At 37.8% G+C, this 26,494-nt stretch overlaps 1 protein-coding gene across 22 annotated transcripts in view; it reads left to right on the forward strand.

Moving 5' to 3' along the window:
- The first annotated feature begins 2,235 nt into the window (after positions 1-2,235).
- The window catches only part of LOC105454585 (myosin heavy chain, muscle), a 50,280-nt gene continuing 26,021 nt past the window's right edge, over positions 2,236-26,494 (forward strand). For 5 of the 22 annotated variants that reach the window (XM_011697284.1, XM_011697277.1, XM_011697282.1 and 2 more), the window contains exons 1-10: positions 2,236-2,318; positions 5,497-5,909; positions 10,014-10,157; positions 12,132-12,288; positions 12,613-12,848; positions 13,408-13,471; positions 14,379-14,477; positions 15,040-15,143; positions 21,845-21,982; positions 22,470-22,739. In XM_011697284.1, the coding sequence (XP_011695586.1) occupies positions 5,703-5,909; positions 10,014-10,157; positions 12,132-12,288; positions 12,613-12,848; positions 13,408-13,471; positions 14,379-14,477; positions 15,040-15,143; positions 21,845-21,982; positions 22,470-22,739 (1,419 nt within the window). In that variant the 5' untranslated portion in view covers positions 2,236-2,318; positions 5,497-5,702. The other 17 variants (XM_011697281.1, XM_011697276.1, XM_011697279.1 and 14 more) reach the window with 11 other exon arrangements.

Consider the following 26,494-nt stretch of genomic DNA (forward strand, 5'->3'; position numbering starts at 1 on the left):
AAAAACTGTTATAACACAATATTTCATTTTTACTCATTGTGCATTTCTTTGGTCTCACAGTTTCTATAAATGTCACAATAATATTTTCTCTCGTCGACGTCGATATAAGGCGAATTTATTTATACTACTTTGCTGTATATACGTCTTTCGATTGGCGTCTATTTCGATGCACTTGGGCGCATCATGTCGATCAAGATGATGACGGCATGGAATTCGGTTTATGCCCGGCAAGCGTAAATATTATTCCTGCGGCGATTTTACGCGGAAAACGTCAAGGCCCGCCGCGACCACCGCGCGAGCGCGAATTCATTTACGCTCTGGAGCCCGCTCGAAGAGGGATGGCTGCGGACCGAATTGATAAGAGAGAGAGAACGAACGATTACGGACGTTCGCAGACATGGATTCGTTGAATGTAGCAAGCGATTTTTTTTTTACGTAAGTCAAAAAGAGACGGAAAGTATTCGTGCAAATCTGAGCTCGTTCGATCGTACTCGCGACGAGTCATTCGTATTCATTGAAGCTAGCCACGTTCGTCCGTGTTCGTTTCGCACTTTTCATTCAGCCCGAGCCTATCTGAAGAGAGAAGCTTCGTCGTTTAACACAAGGATTATTGATATATACAAGTTTGACAAGTTATTTGTAACGAAGTTACAATTAAAGTCACTTTTTCTTCAGTAACTGTGTAACTTCATTTCGTAACTTTTTTTTCATCTAACTGCAACTAAACTTAATTACATTTTTTTATAACCAGTAACTAATTTAATAGTTGCTTTCATAGTTACTTTATATATTTCACACTTATTTGTCAATGTAGGCTACGGTTGAATCACATTTTCTATTCTTTAAATAAAATTGTATAACATATAAACATAAACCAATCTTTTTCTCTAATGATTTTAACGGTAACAATATCCATATTGTAAAGAGAGGTAAACTGAAAAGTAATGACTCGTTACTTTTTGAGTAACTGTAACATGTTACTTTTTAGAGTTGGAAACTTAAAATGTTAAATAGTTATTTTTGGAAAGCAAAACACTGTAAGTTACAAAGTAACTTTGTTAATCTGAATATAAAAATGCCATTCGCGCCAAGTTTTTATTCAGACACCTCAATCTTTTTTGATGATCTTCCTTGAATTCTCCCGCATTTTCTTCGCGGATATATTCACGTCGGATATCGATCAAATGTCCACAGTTGCTTTGCCGCAAACAACTTTCCGTAGAGAAGAAGAAAGAAATAAGAATTACGGTCAAGAAAGAATTTAAACTATTTTTTTACATCCAGACGCAAAATTTTAAATTTTGTTTCATTTGTATCGCAGTCAAATTAGTTGAAGAACACGAACCACGATTATCATTTGACATCCCAACGTATGCCTCATTTTACAATACTTATTTGAGCTACTAGCTTCGCTTTAAGGAAATCAAAGTGAACGGAAAAGAGAGAATTATTATAATACTCCAAGAAAAAACAAAAAAAATCAAGTACAGCACTGGCCACTGGAACCGTGTGAGGAACAAATTGTTCAACAATTACCGACATCGTTCGAACACAAAGTTAGTTGAGGCACAATTAACGAAGAGAGAAAAAACCGGGAGATATATCCATCGATCATTCATCCCGACTGATTGACTGATTCGATTTGTTTTGACGCAACGAGGATTCACGAGCGAATCATCGTTCACCGGCGCGCACCCCGAATAACGCTCGCGTCCACGTGCGCCCTCCACGTGGTGCGCTCCTCTCTTTCCCTTCTCCCTTCTCTTCAATCTCTCTCTCTCTCTCTCTCTCTCTCTCTCTCTCTCTCTCTCTCTCTCTTCTCCCTCTCGCTCTTTCTCTCTTTTTCTTTCTCTCTTCCTCTGTCTTCTCTCCTCGACGATTACCCGCGAGAGCGATGAAGGAGCCGAACGGAGAAGCGAGAAACGAAGCGCACCCTCCGAAATTCCGCCACCTCTTTCTTCCATTTCGAGGTCCGCGGCGGTCGCCATGGCTGGGGGCAGCCCCGGGGGTATCCCGAGCAGAGGGATGGCCGCTGCGAGAGTGAGAGAGAGAGAGAGGGGGGGGAACCGGACTTCGGCGCGGCGTCTCGCTCCGACGTCTATTTTCATCTCACTCGTCGGCGTCGCGGCCACCCCTTGTCGCACCGCGTTCTCGGTATCATCGTCCGCCTAAAAAGGTAGATTGGTCGTGGAAGTAACGCGATATGCGATTCGTCGGACCGTCCGGCCAATCGACCGCGGTGTTACACTCTAGGATCACGTTGCACGCGCTTATATTGGGAGCCCCCGCTCGTTTCCCCGACAGAACGGCTCTCTAACGTAAGTGCACCACGTCGCGTCGCGACGCCGCCGGCTTCTATTTTTTTTTCCTCTTTTTTTTGGTTTCTTTTCTCTTTCCTCTTCTCTTTGCTCTCGATCGACCGCGGAAGACGAAAGAAGCGAAAGTACGTCGAGGAGAAAGGAAGTGAGTTTTCTCTCGTATATTCGGATTTATTTGATAAACGGGGTGTATAACCGGGCGTCACCGTATCATCCACTGGAGATCGTACACTTACCCGCCGTGCACGCGCGCGCGCGCGCGTGCGCGCTCTTACTCACAGAGAAAACGACGGTCACACGCAACAAATTCACACATCCACGTGTGTACACGATACCGATATAAGGACGATACAAGCGGAGTTAAGGGTGAGGAGTTTAGGACCGCAAGAAACTCGTGAGAGGACCGAGTTAAAATTCGGATGGTCGTGCTCAACCTCCTCTACGAGAACATCGCGTGTGTGTCTGTGCCGAAAGAGAGAGAGAGAGAGAGAGCGATCGGTAGGGGGGAGGGGGGGGGGGAAGGGGGGAAGAGTCGCCGGGACAGACCGGGAAGTGGTACCGACTGGCGAACGGGCTCTGGTGATCTTCCGAGAAGGAGTGACCTTCGACTCTTGGTGAAGTACTCGTGTGAGAAACAAATCCGACGAGGTGCGACCGAGAGGATTGTGTCAGGAATCTCTGAAAGGAGCTTTTTACCTGTGTGTGCTTATACGATCCCCCGAACGGTGTACGGATATAGTGTGTTGCTTCTTCTCACTTCTTCCTCTGGTCCTTCTTCATCCCCCTTCGCCTCCCACCGCTCCGATCCTATTGGAGCGGAGGGAAAAGCGATTTTGAGTTTTTTCCCGGGTGTCGGGAAGTCGATCGATTTTCGATCAAAAAGTTTTTCCTTCGATATATGAAATCAGCAAGGTGCAAACCACCAGGAATACCATTGTGCGACGCTACCAAATTCGAGGATATCTCCCAGCATTCGAGCCGGACTTATTTTAAACGAGTCGTCAAAACTTATTAGTGTTTGCGCCGTTCTCTTTTTAATTTTATCTATTTTTTTCTATATTTATTTATGGTTTATAATATTAATGTCATTGTCAAAAACAATTTTTAAACAATTGTTAAATAATAGTTAATTGAATTTACAAATACAAATATCGGCTAAAAAAGTTTATTTAGATTATCAAAAATTAGTTTTCTTTCTCAATTCTTTTCAGAAATATAAAAAAATTAAAGTTTTATTAACATTTTAATAAGAGAAAGTAATGTCTCTTATGAAACAAATTCAAATTTTAAATAAAATTTCTCTTTACTTAAAATTTAATGTTTTATTTTGTTTTTTTAGATAATTTGATTCAGTAGAGTAAAAATTGAAAGGTTATTTATTTTAACTGCCATTGTAAGAAATATAATTTTTCAAATAATTTTTATATGAATCTGATTTTATATTAAAAGCCGAATACTTAATTAACAAATTGGAACAAAAGAATTAATTAAAATGTTATTATTTAAAAGATTGAAAATGATCAATTTTCATTATGCGAATTATTTTCATTCCATTCAGAAAATGTTTTCAATTAAAAATTGTTAATTTTTCTTCTGCCAATTCTTTATTTATCAAATTTCGATGAAATATTTATTTTCTGGGTAAAAAATTGATAATTTTTAATTTAAAGTTGAAAGTTTCAATATTTTCTCTCGTTTTTCTTCTTTTCTTAGATCTTTCTTAGATCGTTTCTTCCTTTGCCAATATTGTTCTCCATTATGATTCACGTTTCTGTCCTTCATTTCGTTTATTATTTAAAGTCCGCACGCTTTCCCAACATTCGTTAAATCCTAATAAATCCATGCAAGAATGTGTCTTTTACATGCCTATCCATCGCATCGTTCCTTGTGTTTCTTACACTTATTTCGAAGAAACGAAAATATCGAACTTCTTGTAACGCGATACGTCGCTCTTTTTGGTCCGGTCGCCAGTACCGCTTCGTGCCTGCTCCATTTTGTATTCTTATCTGATTATGCAACCCTATCGCACTTCTCCCGACTCTTCTTCGCGACTCATCTCCCGTGATGCACGCATAATCGTCGCGTTTCGAGTAGTAGTGTCAGTGATACATAACGACGTCGTACCGACCTGCTTCGAGGTGAAGCATATAAGATGGATCTTTACTACTTTCGCGACGTTTTTCTAAAACGTTTAAGTGAAATTCAGGAAAGAGCAAAGCCGGCGGTTGTCTGCGACGAATCTAAAAACCATTAAATTCCACTTTACGATACTACGGGACTTACAATATTAATCGATGCCGAAGAAATAAATTTTAATAATGTTTACATTAGTTTTTGACAAATTTGTTATCGATGAATATCTAAATTCTCATTCGACTACCACAACAATAATCTTATAACAATAATTATTTCATGTTTACAAATTAATTAGATAAAAACATATAAAAGAAATGTGTACTATTGTTATTAAATAAAATGTGTCAGACTTTTGTTAATATCAGTCTACGAATACTTCAATTGACTTCGTATTTTTCTTTTTTGTTAAATATATTGAAATTTAATTAAATTTAGTTTCTTTTTTAATTACAAGAACTTGAAAGAACTTTTAAGTTACAAATGGCTGAGACGAAAAGCTTTTTGAGGAATAAACTTTGGAAGTATAGAAAGACATTTTTATATTCATTTTAATATATATTTATTATTTTCGCTTAGTATTTTTAAATAAACATTGTTTATATAGATAATTTTTAATTTAGAATTACAAAGATATATCGAGAATTAAAAACTCGCGATAAACATTTCTTTAATATTTTTATCTCAGCATAATAAACTCTAAACGTATATAATCCACTGAAAAGGATATTAGTCATAAATCTGAAACATTTATGAAATTTTTTATTATTTAATATTATTGTTTTAATTTAATTGAGAATAATATTTGCGTGCATACTTGGAATCTTTTAGTTAATCAAAATAACAATTAATTGTTATTCTTTTTATCCTTCCAAATGGAGGTCTTTCTAAAAGGCACAAAAAAAGAGATTAAAAAAGAAATTAATAGAAAAGCTATCAGACTTTTTCTTGCATCAGTATTTGATATATCTGGCCGTGGTTTCGTGAAGTGGATTCCCGGACAACCGGGATGCGTCGAGATGTGTTCTAACTGATCGTTCCCCAGGGCCGCCAGAACGTGCCGCCAGAAGTAGTCCGTCCGCCGCCGAACCAACAACAAGCCCCGAAGGCAAACGACAGAAAGAAGAGGAACAGTCCTCCCCTCCCACCGAAGAAGAAGAAGAAGAAGAGAAGAAGTAAGACCTCAGGAGAAAGCCTGTGAGTGCCACGGCATCAGTTTACTGCCGGTAGAGCCCAGAAGAAGAACCAAAGATGCCAGCCCCGAAGCCCCAGGAGGGAGAGGATCCCGATCCGACTCCGTACCTCTTCGTCTCCCTTGAGCAGAAGAGAATCGATCAGACGAAACCTTACGACGCGAAGAAAGCATGCTGGGTGCCCGACGAGAAGGAGGGCTACCTCCTCGGTGAGATCAAAGCCACCAAGGGCGACGTCGTCAGCGTCGGCTTGCCTGGCGGCGAGGTGTGTAGTAGTTACCGTGCATTCCTGTAACCCCCGCTCTTCCGATTTCCGTTACTCCAAAAAAAAAAGAAGTCATCAGGTCGTTCGAAAAATAGCCGACAAGCGATCCCAACGGGATTTAATGTTTGCGTAATTTTATTCTGCTTTTTTGCAACAAATTTAAATTTAAATTTACAAGAGTAAATTTACGTTGTGCTCAGATGTAATAATTTCAAACACGATGAAGAAGAGAAAATTAAAGAGTTGCAGAGGTCGGCTATTATTCGAACAATTTAAACATCCGATATGTGAATTTTTACGCTTTTGTTTCTTAAGCTGGTTCTACATTAGTTGCGATTCAGTTGTGATCCAATCAGCGTCGAGCTAGCTTGATGTTGATTAGCTTGAGACACTGCGACTAATGTAGAATCAGTTTTGGACACGGAGAATTTGTTTGGTAAGATTTGCGGAAGAGCGATTTACCGATTTGCTCCTGGATGAAATTAAAATTATATTTATAACGCTTTGAAATCCTGGATGTAATTATACTTGCATTCTATATTTCAAGAAAATGGTATTGCTTGTCAAACTGGAGTTCAGTGCTCCAGTCCATTTTAACGATACATATATAATATGATATTAGTTTTATAATGTTTTAAAATGTAGATACTTAATTTACATATAATTACGAGGTACTGTAACACATATTTAGTTAACTCTTGATTTACAAATTTTAATTAAACAGTTATTTACCTGACAATTATTAATTAAATAATACGTATACGTTAGGTAATCGGAATTTAATAAACGTCTGGCAATCAGTCCATGCGGTCTGTTCATACGTCTTCCTTTTCTACTATCTGACGCAGCTTTTTCTACTGCAAATACCCGGCAAATTTCTTTAGCCGGGAAATTCGTTCGTGGACATTTTAAACGCGATCTTACATCGCTATTTAAGTGTTAAAAAATTTTTTCGCATTTTACATAAATTTTATAACATGCGGCAAATGTCATAAAAAGGGGAAAGTCAGCTAAACCCAAATGAAAACTCAGTTTGCCGAATAAAGACAAGTATAAGTCAATCTGTGTCGTGAAAGAGACACGTATAAAAGTGATTATTCGATGAAATTGTTCGTCAGATTCCATTCTACTGTCATCTCTCTCCTTTCTACTCTCGCGAACTAGACCTCGAAAGTGACGTAACACTTTTCGTGATTACGCTGAAAAAGCGTTGACGCGGGATTTGCGTACGCTCGAGGAAGTAGGCGTTGATACGAGAGTTGCGTTCCGATTTCGCCGGATAAATCCGTTCGCTTGTACGATTTTTGTGGTGTGCTGAGGGGCGGCGGAAGGGGTGCGTCTGTTTACGGCACGGCGATTTCTATCGATCGCCATGGAAGGATCGAGGCGCGATCTCTCCCTCCGCCTGCCTGGGCGATTTTTTAGCCGGCTCAATCGACCGAGGGAAACAGAAGGAGAAAGATAGAAAGACAGAGAGAGAGAGAGATTGAGAGAGCAAGAGGAAAAGGGAAAGAGGGGATTCGCTGGCTTCTATATATATAAAAAGAAGGGGGAGGAACGAGATCTCGCTGACGATCTATTTTCGGAGAACAGAAAACCGGCCACGAACCGCCGCTGCCGCTGCCGCCGCCGCCGCCGCCGCCGTCGTCGTCGTCGTCGACGTCGACGACGACGACGTCGAGTACTTACGACCTTCTATCATCCGGCCGAAGGTGTAGGCTTTCTTTTCGGACGGAAATAAAGTCTCTCTCGAGCTTGAAGCCTGTCAAAAAGTGCATTACGTAAAGAGCGATTTTCTGCCGCCGTTCTGTTGGCGGAAATATACAATTTGTCTTGAAAGCGACGCATTCTCCCCCTGTCGGAGAACGATTTCCTCTTCTCGTTTATCGTAATGAAAGACACCCGTTTACAATCGAGACAATTTTTAACGCGGAACGATAATTATATATTATACTTTCGTTTCACCAAAAAATGTCTAATTCTTTAGAATATAACTCTAGCTGACAATTAAATCGTTAGGGCGTTATAGGCTCCTGCAATTCCATCTTGCAAACTCTCTGTTATTTGAAATTGTTTTGTCGATACGTAATTCGAAAAATAAAATTTTTAACAATAAGTGAAAGGAAGACGTATGATTGACATCTATTAAATTGCCAAAATATTTCTCACCAAATTCAAATCACATTGTTGAACAGGTTGTATCTATTATCTAACGAATCGAGTAACTTTCAGATTTTAGATGTTTTCAGAATTTTTTTTTATGAATGTCGCAAGGCAGAAAGCAAAGGTCAAGAATTGATTGAGGAATGTTTTATTAGATATTTATATTAATCTATCTAATAAGAATATTTTATTTTGAAGGGAAAATAATAAGTATAAAACGTTGGCCACATTCTTATACCACTTCAATTTTTTTTTATATATAATTTAATGTATATCATATTTTCTTTCGTGAGAGCTACATTTTCAAGATAACATAAAATTATATAATTTTATTATTTATAGCTCAATATCTTTTATATTTGTTTTCTTCTCTCTCTTTCTCTTTTACATTTTATGTTTAAAAAAAATTAATAAACCTCGCTGTACATTACGGATTATAACGTTCGACGAATCATATTTCAGATGCGTGAAGTCATTTTGTTCGCAATTATTAACATTAAATGTGCTTGTTTTCCGTGACTTCGACGAAAGTGTCCCCGCTATTCTCGCCCCGAATTCCGCAACTCACGAACAAAACGGCCCCGATATCCGCGTCCCCGCGTAACGCACATCCGTTACATAATGGTTCAGCAAACTCGTGTCGCCGCGCGCGTCGCCTCGTTACGACTGTATGCCCAAAACGCTATTGTTAGAATCGCCGTCGCTAGCGCCTGGCGTAATAATAAGCCGAAACGCCACTTCTCGAAACGCGGGTCAACGTATTTTTAGAGCAGCAACCGAGCCCGAGAAAAACGCCGCGAGAAAGAGAGAGAGAGATATGTGGAGAAACAGGGGTGTCATTGGTCGTTGCCAAAAAACCTCCTTACGCAATGCAATCGTCGGGGGAAAAATGTCGCGTCTCTTTCCGCTTTTTTTATCGAGATTTTTAGCACAATTTGATCACAGATTTGACCACTTTCATATCTTATTTTCATACCTAAAATTCTTTATCTAATCTCACAAAAATCAATTCATCGGGAATTAGACGAGATGCATTATAATATTTCCATTTGTCTATATGTCGAAATATTTGTGATAATGTGGCTGATAGATTATTATTTTATTTTATGTATTCTTTTTTTTGTCTCGATGGGTGTGCCATAATTCAATTAAACTGCAATCATATAAACTTAACAAAATTTATCCATTTCTTTATTTTTTAACAAAACGCCAAATATTAATGTTTTCCTTTAGTTTTTAATTTCCTTTTGAAATTATTACAAATATTTTAGTTACTATTATTACTTTTATAACTCTAACTATTCTTACAATCCGTTAAATTATAAATTAAATACTATGTGAATATGTATTAATATAATTGAGATATTAAATACTGTAAAAGTAGAACAATAATGTAGAAAGCGAAAGAGAGAGAATAAGCTGTTTTATTTTATTAATATATTTTGGGCAGGTTTTTTAAGTATTTTCTTGTCAATTTTTGCAATTGCTCATCAGTTCAATCTTCCTCTATTTTCTTTTATCTTTACAAATCTGAAAGATTGAGATATTTCAGTTTTTTTTAAATTTAAAACAAAATATGTCTTTCCAAAAGAGTAAGTACGCAAGTTTCGATACGTGTTTTCCATCTCTCGCTTTTAATTCCGAGAGATTGACAACCGAATCGCTCGATTGTGTGATACGTAACGACGACAAGAAAAAAGAGGAAGAAAAAAAAAGAAAATGCTCGCGCACAGACGAAACAGTTCCGCAAGGACCAGCTGTCCCAAGTGAATCCACCGAAATTCGAGAAAGCCGAGGACATGGCCGACCTGACCTACTTGAACGAGGCGGCGGTGTTGCACAATCTGAAGCAGCGCTACTACGGCAAACTGATCTACGTAAGTCGATTGTCGTGACCGTACGCCACTAACGCGCCCTTTCTTTTCTCTTTGGGGACGACAGACCAAGGACTTCAAGAAGGACCAGCTGCAGCAGGTGAACCCGCCCAAGTATGAGAAAGCCGAGGATATGTCCAATCTGACCTACCTCAACGATGCTTCGGTCCTCCACAATTTGAAGCAACGTTACTACGCCAAGCTCATCTACGTAAGGCTCTTCGGCTCGGCAACAGGGGGGGGATGCTCGCACCCCCCTTCATCCGCCTCCTCCTCCCCGCGTCCGAGGACGCGGAGGGCTTTGTCTGGCTTTGGCTGGCCTCGAGTGTTCCTCTTCTACTTGCGAGCCGCGCCGCCGTGACTCTCGCGGCGACACTCCACTTAGAATTTTTGTGCTGGACGGACCCTGGTTTGTCGCTCAAAGCGCCAGGACGCGTCCCGCGACGTTCCGAAGGGTCCTTTCGGCTCTCACACTCCATTCGTCATCCGCGACAAACGGCTCGCTCAGGATGCACGGGTCTTGTGCGGGAGCGTCGTCATAAAGCAGGACGACATGCCACGACGTCTCCTGGTCTCTCCTGATTTTTTTTAATCGATGATCCTTTTCCCAGCGTAGATAGGATCCGTGGACGAAGATCTTTCGTCCGTTCGATGTTTTTGCCATCGAAGAATGCATGATTTTTTTAATTTTTTTAATTTTTTTTTCTTTTTTTTTCTTAGCGAGAGGGTGACGCCGTCGTCAAAGCACCATGACCTGCTACGACGCGCTCCTGGCTTTTTGTCGAATTTTGTTTTTAATCATTTCACACCAGACTTCTGTCTGGAATTGCATGGATTTTTTTTCCTTTTGAGAGAATATAGGTAAATCGTCGCGCAAAGCTCAATGACGTGCCGCGACATTCTGTGATTCTTCCACGTTTACAAAAATTATCGTCGCACAAAGCACAATGACGTGCCGCGACGCGTTCTGTGATTCTTCCACGTTTACGAAAATTCTTTCCCTTTCGGATTGATAATTTTCGATCAAGTCACTGAGAAAGATCTCTCCGTGTATTGAAAAAATGTCAAGCAAAGAATATCTCATGCTTTGTCATTTTTTTGTTCTCCTTCTAGTACTTTAGTTAACTTTCCACGATATTCTCTTCGTTTTCATTCGCACCAGATGTGTAATCGTCTCTTATTTTTATCGCTCCATGTTTGTTTCCCGAATGTTACGTCCATTGTATTTAACTGATTGTGAGTGCGCTCCTGGATCCACGTGCTCACAAAGTGGAGATCCCGAAAGGATGCTCTCGTCTCGAGACACGAGTCGCGTCTACCACGATGGGAGCTGGACTGTTCCTGCATCGGCGTTCAAATCTCTGTTTTTTTTGTTTTCATATATATGTAGATATATTGTACGTTTTATCAGCGTCGTCGATGTCGCCAGATTATTTCGTCAAATTAATATAACGAATTAATATCCGTTATAATAATGAGTTACAGTATAGAATCAAATTATATTTGCCGATTTTCTTTTGCACTTGAATAAAGTTTATGATAATATTTATAATTTGATAATAATATATATTTGATGATTTAGCAGCACATAATTAATATATAATTTGATAATTATTCTTATGAACAACAAATTATTCCTGAAAATTTGAAATAATCAGACACTATCGATGATGTTTTTTGCAGACAAATTCCAGACAAATTCTATTTGAAGGCAAAACTTCATTGTGTTATTAATGAATGATTTTACATATCGTACAATATTGTACGATTTAAATGAAGAAAAATTTCTTCTCTAAAATTATAACACTGAAAACTCTATAAAATCTATAATTTTATTTATTTATTGTAATTTGTTTTTTATTGCTGTATAATTGAAAAAATCATAATTAGTTTCATTGTCATAATTTTACATATTTCATATTGTAAAACGTCACGTTGATGTATGATATACATAATCTTTTTTGCCGAGTTCGGGAAATTCGAATAACTGGAATCTGTCGACGATTTCTTGTGCACGTTGTTAGTACTGATTCTCATGCGATGCGAGCGAGACAGTTTGCACGCGAGAGGATCAAGAAATTTTCATGTTCTGGCGAACCGCAGAGACACGGTCGAGCCACGAAACTGTTGTTCGAAGCCTCGACTCGATTGATATTTAAATGATCGCTGATTTCTACTTTTGCAGACCTATTCCGGCCTGTTCTGCGTGGCTATTAATCCCTACAAAAGATTCCCCGTGTACACCCATAGATGCGCCAAACTGTACCGCGGCAAGAGGCGTAGCGAGGTGCCGCCGCACATTTTTGCCATTTCTGACGGAGCCTACGTCAACATGCTCACCAGTACGTAAAAAAAATTATGATTATACGAAAGGCAGTATTAATTGCAATATTAACGCATTAGGGAAAACCATCACTTTCGAAAAAATCGAAACACTTAAAATGATTAGCCTAAGATAATTAAACTATATTAATTTGTATCGAATAAATTGTTAGATAAAACCACAGATTTCTGGTGCATAGAAATTTGTGGATAGAACAATCACATCTGAAGATGTTCTCCTTTTTTATCTTAAAAGACAGATATATTCGTAAGAGATACGATTTTTATTAATTTCCACAATATTTTGCCCGTTATGTAAAATCTGTTTTTTTCGTCCCCGACAGACAGCGAGAACCAGTCTATGTTGATCACCGGTGAGTCTGGTGCCGGAAAGACCGAGAACACGAAGAAGGTAATCGCGTACTTCGCCACCGTCGGCGCCTCGACCAAGAAAGACAAGGCAGAAGAGGCAGCATCGAAGAAGAAGGGCTCTCTGGAGGACCAGGTCGTCCAGACCAATCCCGTCCTGGAGGCCTTTGGTAACGCCAAGACCGTCCGTAACGATAACTCCTCTCGTTTCGTAAGTGTTTCTATTTTAACGCGCGCTTAATATATGAAGCGTTCAATAGGGTAAAATAGAGTCATTACTATATCTGGCCGGGATAAACGATTGCGTACGAGGAAGTCCAATAACGGATTCGGAAGGCTTAAACGAGTTCAGAAAGCAGCTATGAAATTGTCGTAAAATTATTGAATCCGTTAACTCTAAAATATAAGCATAATAATTTAACTATTATTATATAATTGTATGTTATAATAACAATTATGTAATTACACAATAATAATAATAATAATAATAATAAAGTAATTATGTGATTACACAATAATAATAATCAAATTATGTAATTACACAATTTTATCTTTGATACTATTATTTCAATTTTGTCATATCTGATTTTTCATCGTGTTTACTTCTATTTCGGTTATATCTATTTTAATTCCAAGGAAGTAAGAACGCTCGATTAGAAATGAGGAATGTTGTTTACAACGGTAGATCGTCGACCGTGGCTGAGAGCCTAGTGGTCGAGAGATCGGTCGCGTTCAATCAGTTGGATTAATTATACTTCCGTCTCGTACAGGGTAAATTCATCCGTATTCACTTTGGTCCTTCCGGAAAGCTGGCCGGTGCCGACATTGAGACATGTGAGTATCTCCATCCGTCTCGAAGCGAATTCGACAGCTTCGCATATTAGAAAGAAATCGTCACGCGGTTGTTAAATTTGCGCAGTTAATCACGTCCGGCGTTTAATAGTCACGTCAAGGTGACGGAAGGCGAACGCGTTTATTATCGTCACGACGCAAACGCGCGCCTCGCAGGCGCAGTTGGCAGTCGATTCGCGATTTACACCGTTCTTCGATTGCGTCCGGTTATTTTTGCGGCCGCTCCATTTCGTATCGTTTGGCTTAAAATCCGCTCGCGTCATCGTCGTGATTCCCCTTGCTTGCCCAATCCATGCGCTATAAACGACAATGTATATGGCCCGCATGCGACGACGTCTTTTCTCGCGCACACGATTCTATTTCTTCGCTGAGAGGAAATCATTTCAATTCGATCACATTAATAAATGCGAAAAGTTATTACTTTTATTCACAACTGCATTTTTAATTATTACTGCTTTAATTGAAATTAGTTCTTTCGATTTGAGAAATGGAATGTACAGTCGTGGACACATTGGTTGCGACACTTTTTTTTATAGGTTTCTAATATATATTTAATATACACGATATATACTTTATAAATAACTAATTTCTACAGATGTAAAATACAGAGTATATACCTATTTTAAAAAGCGCTCACTAATTATATATAGCGTTATTCTTTGTAAAAAACTGAGGCAAAAAAATCCTATTTTTTTTCTAAAATGCATAGTGAAGCAATCACTACTGCAGTAATTACAGCTTCATTGAGCATTGTAGAAAAAAATGGTTTAAGACTTGTCATAATTTTTTATAAAGAATAGCGCTATATGACTAGTGAGCGCTATTTAAGATACACCTTGTATATTTTTTTACGTAAAGTATATTTCTAAAATATGCCCTCCTTACACAGATCTGCTGGAGAAGGCTCGTGTCATCTCTCAACAAACCCTCGAGCGTTCCTATCACATCTTCTATCAGATGATGTCCGGTTCAGTCAAGGGACTAAAGGGTAAGGTCATTAATATTCCGCGTGAAAAGAAAAAGTGAAATCCGGAAAAAGATAAAGTCGAAATTTAAACAGGATTCCGCCGCACGTCGATTTCCATGAATTATATTCTCCTCCTAGGATCATATTGACAAATTATCGTTACCTCGAGAATGATGAAAAACTTAATTATTTACACATTAATTGCGCACACGTTCATTGTGCATATAGAATAATTATCAACAATAACTATATTACGACAACATTAGTGAAAAAAATACCTATTCTTTTGGACTAAATGTAGTATACATATAAATAATTAACCATCTTTCAGGCAGAAAGATAATTAATTTTCTCGAGGTAGCGATTATTTCTGGAGCGTTCGCCGCGAACGCTCTCGCTGATAACGAGATTAGGTCGGGAAGATGAGAAGACACAGGTGCCGTGCAACCTGGAAGAAAGAAAGGTACCGCGTGCAATGAACGATCCGGGCGGTGCAATCGCCCGGATGGGGGTCCGCCCTTTTTTTCCTCCCGCGCACACCAACAAACTTTCTCACTGTCGAATTATCCTTCATTCCACGCAGAGATATGCCTCCTATCGAACAACGTCAACGATTACTACTTCGTATCTCAGGGCAAGACGACGATCCCAAACGTCGACGACGGCGAGGAGTGTCTGCTGACCGACGTAAGGGCCTGACGAATATCGCAGGATTCTCGCCTCTCGTTTATTTACCTTTACTATCCTTGTATATATGACACCCTTAGACTCGGTTGCTGGCCACAGTTGGCGGTTTTCGTGGATTAACTTTATATATTTCGTTGTACATACGTTGCCTGGAGGAACTGTAGCAGGCAATTCGTAACGCCTCTAGAACGGGGTATTGTGAAAAAGAAACGTGTCTATCGAAGTCGATTTTTTCGATTGGATATAATCTAACTCGCTGGCAGTTTCATATTACATTTACTATGTTAACTAACATCGATTAGTAATTTTCTGATCGTCGATTAAATTTTCTGGAAGAAAATTTAATCACATTCGGTTTTATTAATAACTGCAAAGCAAAGAAATGTGCAAGATTTTGACAAATTCGCAAAAATTCTGATCAATAAAAAAATTCATAATTTCTAAATAAATTCAATTTTTTTTTGTAATTAAAATTTTCCGATTTCATATTAGCTCTAATTGTTTTAATGGAAGAAAATCTTATTTGAATAAAACGCAAGTTTACTTGGTGTTATTTTCTTTCAGGAAAAAGATGAAATGGAATTATCATTCCAAAGTGTAGAAATCGACGACGACAGTCACGTATTTCTCGTAGAATAGTAATGCTAGTAGTAGATCTCTTTACTGCAAGAGAGCTGGGACACTTTGTATATAATTTGTTTCTCCTAGCAAGGCGTAATCCGCAAAAGGAGTAGCGGTATTTTTACAGAGCTATACCGTAGAACGTATTTACTTTGTAGCGTAGCGAGTATTCTGAGTATCGAATGTTGACAAGGTGGACGAAGAAACTATCTCGAAACTGTTGGTTCAAATTTCAGAAGCTTTCAGAAAGTTCATTCCTCAAGAATTTGATGAAGCACACTCGTATAAAAATGTTTACAGAACGATTGCGTAAAAGCAACCCGTAAAAATCCCAATTAGATCATTATAATTAGGAATAAAGACAGATTTTGGAAGTTCTAAAAAATTTCTTCTTGATCTAAATTTGATTAATTTTGTTATTCCAGAGTGTGGCAGTACGAATAATTTAAATTAATTATTTAAATTAATATATTAATATCTTATATATATATATTTGTAAATAAGAGAAGAAAAATTGACTTTTTTTTCTCTATACTTTTTTTCTCTCTCTCTCTCTCTCTCTGAAGAGGACGCAGGCACTATGATTGTTTCTTCGTCTGATGAACCCCTGATGAGGACAGGTGGCACCTTTTTGTTACCTCTTTCCTGCCAGTATTTCCTTCACGTTGAGACGCAGTTGAGAGAACCCGGCGGACTCGCAATAGATCCCCTGTAGATACGATCTTCCCCCCCTTAGATAGCACGATGGAAAGCCACTAGGAAACATGGCCCACCATCGGTTGTTCTAACCACCCGCATGTTTTCTTTCTTTCTATCCGGTCACCCTGTAGAGATGTGTCTGCTGTCCAACAACATCACCGACTACTACTTTGTATCGCAAGGCAAGACGACGATTCCCGGCCTCGATGACGGCGAAGAGCTTTTGGTTACCGATGTAAGTGCAACGAACCTGGACCAGCCGGCGTCAGTGGTCGCGTCTCAATAAGAGAAATTCCGTCGAGATAAAAGGAGTCAAACTGGACTTTCGAAGGCCTTTTACTTCTCGCTTAGACTATTTCACAGACAGTTATTCAATACGTATTTATGCAATACATACTTTCACACATCTTTTCCAAGAGATTTATTATCTTTCATCGGATTTACGTAATATTAATATTGTTATATTTATATATCGTAGAGAGCTCTTAGCGAGAATGTTATAAATATCGATTTTAAAGATAATATTACGTAATTGATATTTAGATGCGTGCTTTTCCTTCCGTTCAAATCTTCAAATTTCCATTTTCGCGGAGGAGCTTCTTATGCTCTTTTATAAAAAAAGACAATTTTTCTGCTTACGTTAATTACATAATCTTGCGTTTGTTTCTGAAATTTATATCAGTCGTCCCATTTTGTATTCGTCAAATTTCTATTCTCGAAGCTCGCTGGTCCAATTCTCTAAGCACTAGCCCCTCTGTGTACATAATTGCCGCCTTTCCGTACAGAGGGACCGCTTTCCGGAAAAGTGTCATCGCTCACTGAATACTTCACCGAGTGACGATTCTTTTCCGTACACTTTGAATTTTTTTTTGGTGTCAGCTTCTACTTACATATCCTGTATTTTGTACAAAGATGTTTATTTGTGCTGTTATTTCTCTTCTTACGTGCTATCTGTATTTCTCTATGTTTCTTTCTCTCTCTCTCTTTCTTTCTTTCTTTCTCTTTCTCTCTGCTCTACTGTATTTCCATTGCAGCTCTTCAATGTGCCACGTAATTAACCAGACATATTCTTACAGCACATGCGGATATCTGTATATCATTATAACTTTCCTTCTACTTTTCTCTATCTTTTTCTCTTCTCTTCTTCTCTATCGCACTATCATTTTTTTTTCAGCAAGTACTCGCCGCCAATAACTTGCTATTGTCTTTTCTATCGCGAGCATCGACGACACCAATCATTTCTTTACCCTCAAAAAAAAAAAAAAAGAATGTCCACATTAATTCTCAAAATATGAAAATATAATAATTAAATATTAAAATAATTATCGACTGATTTAATTGTCAATTACAAATCAAGTAGCAGCCGAATTAATTCGGTAAAAAGTTTTCCAACGAGAAAAGGGGTAAAATTTTTGAATTTGGCAAAGGAACTTGGAATGTCGACGATGATCACGATCGCTCGCTTGCCAATTACGAGATCGAGCGTGGATAGAAAAAAAAAGAATGAACTAATACAGAAATGACCATGCTGAGCAACCGGATCGGCGACTACTGGTACATTAGCCAGGGTAAGACCAGAATTCCGGGAGTCAACGACGGCGAAGACATGGAAGCAACGGACGTAAGTCCAGCCCCCAGGGTGTCTTCGAGCCTCGGCGAAATTCAGACTCCCCTTGTGCCTCTTGTGAAATTATTTAAAAATATTAATTTATTTCGAACCAATTTCTGATCGTGGAAGAAATATTAGAAATTTTAATGAGGAAGAGATATCTATAATTATATATAATCATCGAAATATTCGATTTCAATAGTTTGAAATCGAATATCTTTATAATTTTAATTATTATACATGATCGCATATATTAAATATTTATTTAATTTACAAATCTGCAATAGTTAAAAAAATTAAACATTAATTTATTTTATTGTCAGATGGCTTAATTTTCAACTTTAGTATAATTTATGTAGATAAGAATTATTCTTCGGATTTCTCGTTCGAGCAAGGTGATGCTGAAGTTTGGCCGAGGATTCGTCACCCCCCTCGCCCCCCGCCTGCGAAAGCTGCCTGCCGCCGCAATCGGGGCGCGGGGAGATTGGGAGCGCGAGACTTTCTCAGCGCTGAAGAAATATTCTCTTCCATCGAGATAGAAACTCATCGCCCCCGTTTACCCGCTCCCCGATACGCCTATCACACTATTATCGCCCGTCCCCCTATCTGCAAGGCTGTTGAAAACACGCGCTCGCAAATGTAATCTCTTCGTCTTTTTTACCCTTTTCGAGACTCATCTTCCAAAAAGATTGTTCTTGTTAAATTGAAAAATTAAAGCAATTCCTTAAAAGTAATATATAATTTCTTGATAGCAGAAAATCGAAAAATATATTTTGATTCCTGATTTAGATAATAATATTAAAGAAAGTTTTTAAAAACATAATGCAAAAATTAATTTTTTAAATTATTGTTTAAAATTTTTAAAAGAACAATCGAAAAGAACATTATTGAGAAAACCTATTTGAGAAAATAATGTTCTAAGGAAGAATTTCTTCAAAAATATTGAAATAATGTTATATCAAATCCGAGACATAAATTTTTTAAATCTTTTTGGAGAAGATGTGATCAAAGGCTTTTCTCGCGCCGTGAATATTCGAGTTTCAAAAATTAGCAGCAACTGATTGACGATAGAAACTCGGCAACGCAAGTCGACAATCGTACAATCGCTCCTTGATTAAAGATGAATCGAGAATCATATCGCGAGGGTCATCAGAAACGAGGCATTGAAACATTGAGATTGAGATCAGAATTGAGATGAAACAAATTCTGAAATTGCAACTTTATCTTCCAAAATGCTTCACAGATATATGTTTATTGTCCAACAACATATACGACTATGTCAACGTGTCCCAAGGAAAGATTACGATCCCCAACGTCGACGATGCCGAGGAATGTTTGCTGACGGACGTAAGTCCTTAAATATCACCCTGGTTGTAAAGAAGATATCTTTCCCCTTTCGCCCTGTAAAAGTTGGATTCCATATCTTTAAATTACATGGATATATAAATCCACCCATCTTGTACCAGCGACGTCGATCAAAAAATTTCGTTCAAATACTTGTCAATTAATGTATTGTAATATCAATAGATTTATAAAAATAATAGATTTATCGTAATCAAATTTAATAAAACGATAATAGTTTTTAGTGTTAAAAGAATGAAAGATCTTTTGAAGATTGACATCGCTGTTATTTTTCGATCTCAGATATTGTTTATCAGACCATATAAATGCGGACGATAATTAGCAACAATACTTTGTGCAATTACCTGAAATTTGTAGTTTCTTAAGGATCACTAATTTTTTAAGTTATATTATTTCTATTGAATTATTCTTAAAAATTAATTTAATAACTGAATTTATCAAATTAAGGATATAATAATTAAAAATGTTTTCTTAATATGTATTCTTAATATGTTTAATATTGTCTTCGATGCTTGCAGATATTTTATCATTTATTTTTCAATGCAAAAATAATCAAAGTAAATGTATTGGAATTTTTGAATTTTAATTTTTTTAATATTAATATTTTTTTATAAACAGTTTTAATATTATGTAGAAATTTAAAATCCAGAAAATATAAAGTCGAATTAAAGATAATATTTATGTGTATATACATATATGTATATAATTAATTATTTTAACAGCTCGATCGTTGCTATATTATCGATTTCCGCGCAACTACCTATGTACATAATGATACAACACTTTCGAGTTCTTCCGGTAGTATTGTACCCCTTTCTGGTATCTACTCCAGTTTTTTTAACTTGGAGCGATTTAAGAATTCTCGAAAGAAATTCTCCCACATCTCGATTTAAAGAGACTCGGCGATACTTCGAGCATCGTGTTCCAGTAGTTTACAACCCCGTTGCAGTTTACAACCCAGTAGTTTACTTCCAGTAGTTTACTTCCAGTAGTTTACTTTCAGTAGTTTACTTCCAGTAGTTTATTTCCCCGTCCCTTCCCTTTCTACGGTAGTTTCTCTCTCTCTCTCTCTCTCTCTCTCTCTCTCTCTCTCTCTCTCTCTTTCTGTGAGAATTCCATCCCAGGTGAAACTTTGATAGATTTGATCAGAGACGCGGCCTCCAGGAAGCGATTCTTCATCGATCGAGTGCGACGTCGAATTAAAGGAGATCCAAGCTGCCCCTCAAAGGAGCGAGGGGGTTGGAAGTAAACGAGGAATCGTTCAGGCTGACCCTGAAGGTCTCTTTGTCAAAATAAAGAGGCATTTCGCGACGAGCACGATCTAGAGATCAAGCTCGCAGTTTTCGCTCATCTTCTTCGAATTTTCTTCTTCTTCTTATTCTTTTTCTAGCACTTCGTGGTCTTGAAAGATCACGTAGGCAGTGTTAATTCGCGTTGACACCCGGAGCTTAGAGAAAAGGAGCTATCGTCACGTAACACGAGCTTCGCTTCTGCTTTTCAGCTCGCTGTTGCTGCAAGAACGCTTCCGATCGGTTTCGCCGGAATGTCAGTCACTTTCTTCCAGAATTACGCAACTGGATATAAAAGGAAGCAATTGACCCGTGATTAAAGTTAAAATTTTACGACCGATTTTGTCATTGATTAACTTTAATCTTGATGTAATTGATTAAGAGCCAATTGGTTTAAAATTATAATAATTGATCGTCAAATTCAAGAGCTTATTATTAAAAAAAAATTGCACGTATTGAATATATATATTTAAGCAAATAGTTACGAGGTTAGAGAACGTTTTTACATTGTTACACAGTTTGTTAAAATTTTATTCTTTTTTAAATAAGTTCTTCGATCGATCGTAAAATAATTAATTTCAATTGATGCGGTAAAACCGAGCTTTACGCCACGCTGGCTTTCTTTCTCTTTCTCTCTTCTTTCTCACGCAGCTTCCATGCACGTAGCCGAACGATTTACAATGTAATTAGTTACATCGATCGTTCGCCGTGTTTGGGAGCCTTTGTGTTGTCCTTGTGTGTTTCTATTAACTCTCATTCGTCCACGTAAGTTCGCCAAAATTGATAACGAGAGTCATGTCCGAGGAGTGATTAGAGATCGTCGTTTTCTTTCCGATGATTCCTTTTCTGAATTTGATTCGCGATGAACAATAAAATGTGTTATAGCATTGTCATATTATCCTTCAGGATCTCTCTGTATTTGCCAATAAAATGTACCATTTTTCATCTCCGATAAAATTTCGAAACAGAATTCTAAACAATAAAAGATCTAAGAGAGACGTACAAAACACATCTGAAAAATTTATATCTTTCGCGAATCAACTCCTCGTAATTTGAAACTTTTTTCGACGCGAAAGCGTCACTGCGTGACGAGATCTAACGAAGCTTCTTTTCGGTAACAGCAAGCTTTCGATGTGCTGGGCTTCACCCAGGAAGAGAAGGATGACATCTACAAGATCACCGCGTCCGTCATGCACATGGGTGGCATGAAATTCAAGCAGAGGGGTCGTGAGGAACAGGCTGAAGCCGATGGCACTGAAGTGCGTATCTTTGAATCGCTACTAGAAATCACAATTATCAACATAATAATTTTTAGTAGCTTTATTTATCTGTTCTTTTTTTATAAAAAAAAACAATCTTCTAATTAAGAAGATTATTTCCAATCAACACTTTGTAGTGTCATGAAATTATTGGCTTTTCCTAAATGTACCATTGATTGTTTTATCCCCAAAAAGATTTTGCAATCAATTTTTATATCATTTAAAACGTCTTCTTAACATTTTAAGGAAAATATTATTTCTTTTCGATGCTGCAAAAAGACAAAAATCATTTGGGCCCATAAACGATTTTTTTCAAACTATATTTCTATACAGTTACATTCCAACCTTTTTTTTCTACACATGCTGAAATATGTCTTTTTCTTTATTCAGAAGTTACGAATTAAATCTGTCAAGACGTTATTATACCGTTTCTTCTTCAGTGGAAAAGAACGTTTCAAGAAAGAAATGATCGTATTTTGCACTTCAGGAAGGTGATCGCGTGGCCAAGCTGCTTGGCTGCGACTGTGCCGATCTTTACAAGAACTTGCTGAAGCCGAGGATCAAGGTCGGTAACGAGTTCGTCACCCAGGGTCGTAACAAAGACCAGGTAGCCTATTCCGTGGGCGCCATGTCGAAGGCGATGTTCGACAGGCTGTTCAAGTGGCTGGTGAAGAAGTGTAACGAGACCCTGGACACCAAGCAGAAGAGGCAGCACTTCATCGGTGTACTGGATATTGCCGGTTTCGAGATTTTCGACGTAAGTTTCTTCCGAACCGCGATCCACAAATATATAGACACACATATACGCATATATACGTAACGTGATCGTCGACGATTCTCGCGAAAGTTTCATTCCGTAAATTACATTCCATTATTTTGTCGCCACTGCCCTGAAAAATTTATTATAATGACAAAATAGTATTTTCTTTCTATTTTTGGCACTAGTTAAAAAAATCGGCAAATTACAAATTGTTAAAATTAAATGATTCTCGCGAATAAAATTTTATAAGAGCAAATTTAATTTTAATGATCGATCAAATTTATTTCTACTTTAATTATTTAGATATTTAATGTATAAGAATTTTCAAAAAGAATTTCTTTGTCATTATTATACAATTTTTTCGCTCTCTGTATAATATAAAAAAAATCATATCGTAAGAAAGAGAAAGCAAATGCCTTCGAGGCTTCTCTTTCAAATCGTCGACGTGAAACGAAAATATAATCGAACACATGAAAAAAGAAGATATCGAAGGTGCGAAGAATCCTTCGCATCTTCGATCCATACAGACTTCACTTTCCCCTGACAATGAGACGAAGTAAAACAGGAAAGAAAAAACGCTCAAAATCGAGCGTGACGAGAAAGTGAATCGTGATTCACGAGACATTTCGTACCTCCGTCGAACGAGTCGTCGAGTAAAATCTCCTCGGAAAATCTAACCCGTAATCATATCTCACTTACTTACCTCGGTATCTCGCAGTTCAACGGCTTCGAGCAGCTCTGTATCAACTTTACCAACGAGAAGTTGCAGCAGTTCTTTAATCATCACATGTTCGTCCTCGAGCAAGAGGAGTACAAGAAGGAGGGCATCGTCTGGCAATTCATTGACTTCGGCATGGACTTGCTAGCTTGTATCGAGTTGATCGAGAAGGTGAACGATCGATCCGCCCTCCCCCCCTTCGTTTTTCCGATCTCTCTAGGAGGTCTAAAGGTCTTTTTACGTCCCGCACGTTAGTCTTATCGTTAATCTCGATGAAGTATGAGTTTCTCCAAAGGATGATTTCGATCTTCGTAGATTGTCCCCTCCCTAGATATATGTATCATCGTCCCTTTTGGGGTTGCCATAAACCTCAACACGAATTTTAAAACGTTAAAACCCTGAATGGATTTCGATTATATCCTGAATGGACTCGACAGTTCTATCTTTATTGAATAACTTTATCATATGCTGTGAATCTCAATATGAGTTTAGATGCTCTGTTGATCCCCTGAATGATTCTGTATTGCCCTGAACAAACTGTGAAATTTTTGTTCGATGTGATGATTAATCGTTATTAATATTCTCGCAATAATTTTACTATTTATTATTGTCAAATTAACACGAAGCGAAGAGAAAAAAAAAATTATTCCGAATTTTAATGAAGAATTTTATGAATTATCGTATGTACATACATCATTTGTTTCTTCGAAAGACGCATGATTTCGAAAAATTCCTCTTCGATTGCCCCGAATTTTTCTGCACGTCTCCATAGAAGTAGCAGAATTTCTCTGCTTAGAAAATTTTTATCGATATGGCATGATTCACGATAGGAGTCTTTTATCGAGAATGCTCTTAGATACTCTTAGATCCCCCGAAGAACGCTCATTCACTCTATCTGACTCCAAGTGGGACAGCGTGCAGGTAAAAGGATTTTTTTTTTATTCATCAAAGGGACATTCATTGTCATCATTGTCACCATCGAAACAGTGGACTTCACGCAGAGTGAATATAGTGTAGAAATGATTAACCATTCACCCATCTTCGTTCCTCCCCTCCTTTTTTTAAATTAAGCACGTACGTTTAACTGTCCATTAGTAAACCAGGACGGTCAGGAGTCGTGCAGGAACCACTCTTTTATGATGGTTTTCCCATTGATGTAATTTTGACAGAGTTGGTAACGGTAGTTGTTGGCCGTAGACTAATATTGTTGGACCTTACACGTATATGGCACTCGTAAAGACATCTGATCACAGACACGGGACTGAATTTCAAAATTGAATTCTAACACGAATATGTTACGTATTTATTACAGATTAGATGCGTCAATTTTCTTATTGTTTGTCTGCGATCCGACGTCTCATACTGAAGAGATATGATACATTTTCAATTAACTTTGAATGTAGCATAATCTCGTATTTTGAATTTTTATTTGATTTTGTATCTCTTCCGTGTTTCTGTTTTATGAATGAATCGACCGATATTCTGGACACAAATCGAGACATTGGAACATTCTCTGACATGATAAGTTTGAATCCGAAAGAACGACCTCGTGCTAGGTCGCGAAATGATTGATACCAATCCGTCCTAGCGATAAACGGTGCGCAACACCACCGATTTGTATTACGTGACCTGCAAAGAAATCCCTCGTAATGAGACTTTGGTCAGCCCGAAGTTTCGAGTCGACAACATAATTCGAATTTCACAAACCTCAGAGTTTTTAAATAATAAAACAGTTAAATAATATAATATTAATAAAATAATGATTAAAATTATAATTACTTTATCAATCTTGATGAAGAAAAACGTTATTGATTCCATATGCATTCCCTTACAAAAAAAAAGAACTTCATCAAGAATATTTTTACGTATATTAGCCGTTTCGAGACTTCGGGTAATTTCGCAATTCCGATCGATGCTACATGTGTAGACGTGTGTAAGAAATCCCTTTAAAAGAAACAGGCCGAAAGAGCTGCGAAAGCTAAAAAGAAGTGTCAAGAGAGGAAAAACTAGAGAATACACATACGCTTGCCTGTTTCTTGCTCTCGAACAGTTCAACAGCTTCGAGCAGCTCTGCATCAACTTCACCAACGAGAAGCTGCAGCAGTTCTTCAACCACCACATGTTCGTCCTCGAACAAGAAGAGTATACACGGGAGGGCATTGAGTGGGCCTTCATTGATTTTGGCATGGACCTGGTCGCTTGTATCGATCTGATCGAGAAGGTACATTAGGACGACGGATCGATCGATTCCTGGCCGGTAAAGACCCGAGCAGACGGGGTACGGCCGGAAGCAAAAGAGAACGGGATAACTCGAAGCTGAATATAACGAGCACGAGTGACACGAACACGAGGATTGAGATAACTCTAAGCACGCGGGAATCCCTGACGACTTATCACGGATCAGAGGAGACCGCCACTCTAACGCTTACCCCCTTTCCTAAAAAAAAGGAAGTGATCGTCCACTGTTTTCTTATCGTCAGCCATCTATACTCACCCTCATCCTGCGTCCTTCTCTCTTTCTTTTTGTGTCGTCGATCTCGCGGTTTCGGCCGCACGTATTGGTGTCGACAAGCAAGCATTCCTGTCGCATTCCGCTTAGGCTACTTCTAGTTCCCTCTTCTATCATCGAAATAGAGTTTAATTTTTACGAGGAAATATCAATTTTTTATTTAGAAAAGTATATATTACTTTGCATGAATATTTTTTAAATTACTCTATACAGACAGTTTTGTGTGAGAAATTATGAAAATTTCTAAATTAAATACAAATTAGATTTTTTAAGTGACAATTATACTACTAAAATAAGAAATTGCAAAAAAAAAAAACAAAGTAAAATTTATTTTACGGAGATTAACATCAAATTCAGCAATATTTGCAAGTATAATAAATTCTGTTCTTTTTTTAAGTATATATCAGAATTTAAAAAAGAATTAGAGAAATGTCAAAACTCAACACACATATGACACAGACACTTATTTAATTTTGTCGACTTTTATTTGTCTCACTGATAATATTTTTGTCTCTCTCTCTCTTT

Source organism: Wasmannia auropunctata, unplaced genomic scaffold, assembly GCF_000956235.1.
Source record: "Wasmannia auropunctata unplaced genomic scaffold, wasmannia.A_1.0 LD335981.1, whole genome shotgun sequence".
Lineage (NCBI taxonomy): Eukaryota > Metazoa > Arthropoda > Insecta > Hymenoptera > Formicidae > Wasmannia > Wasmannia auropunctata.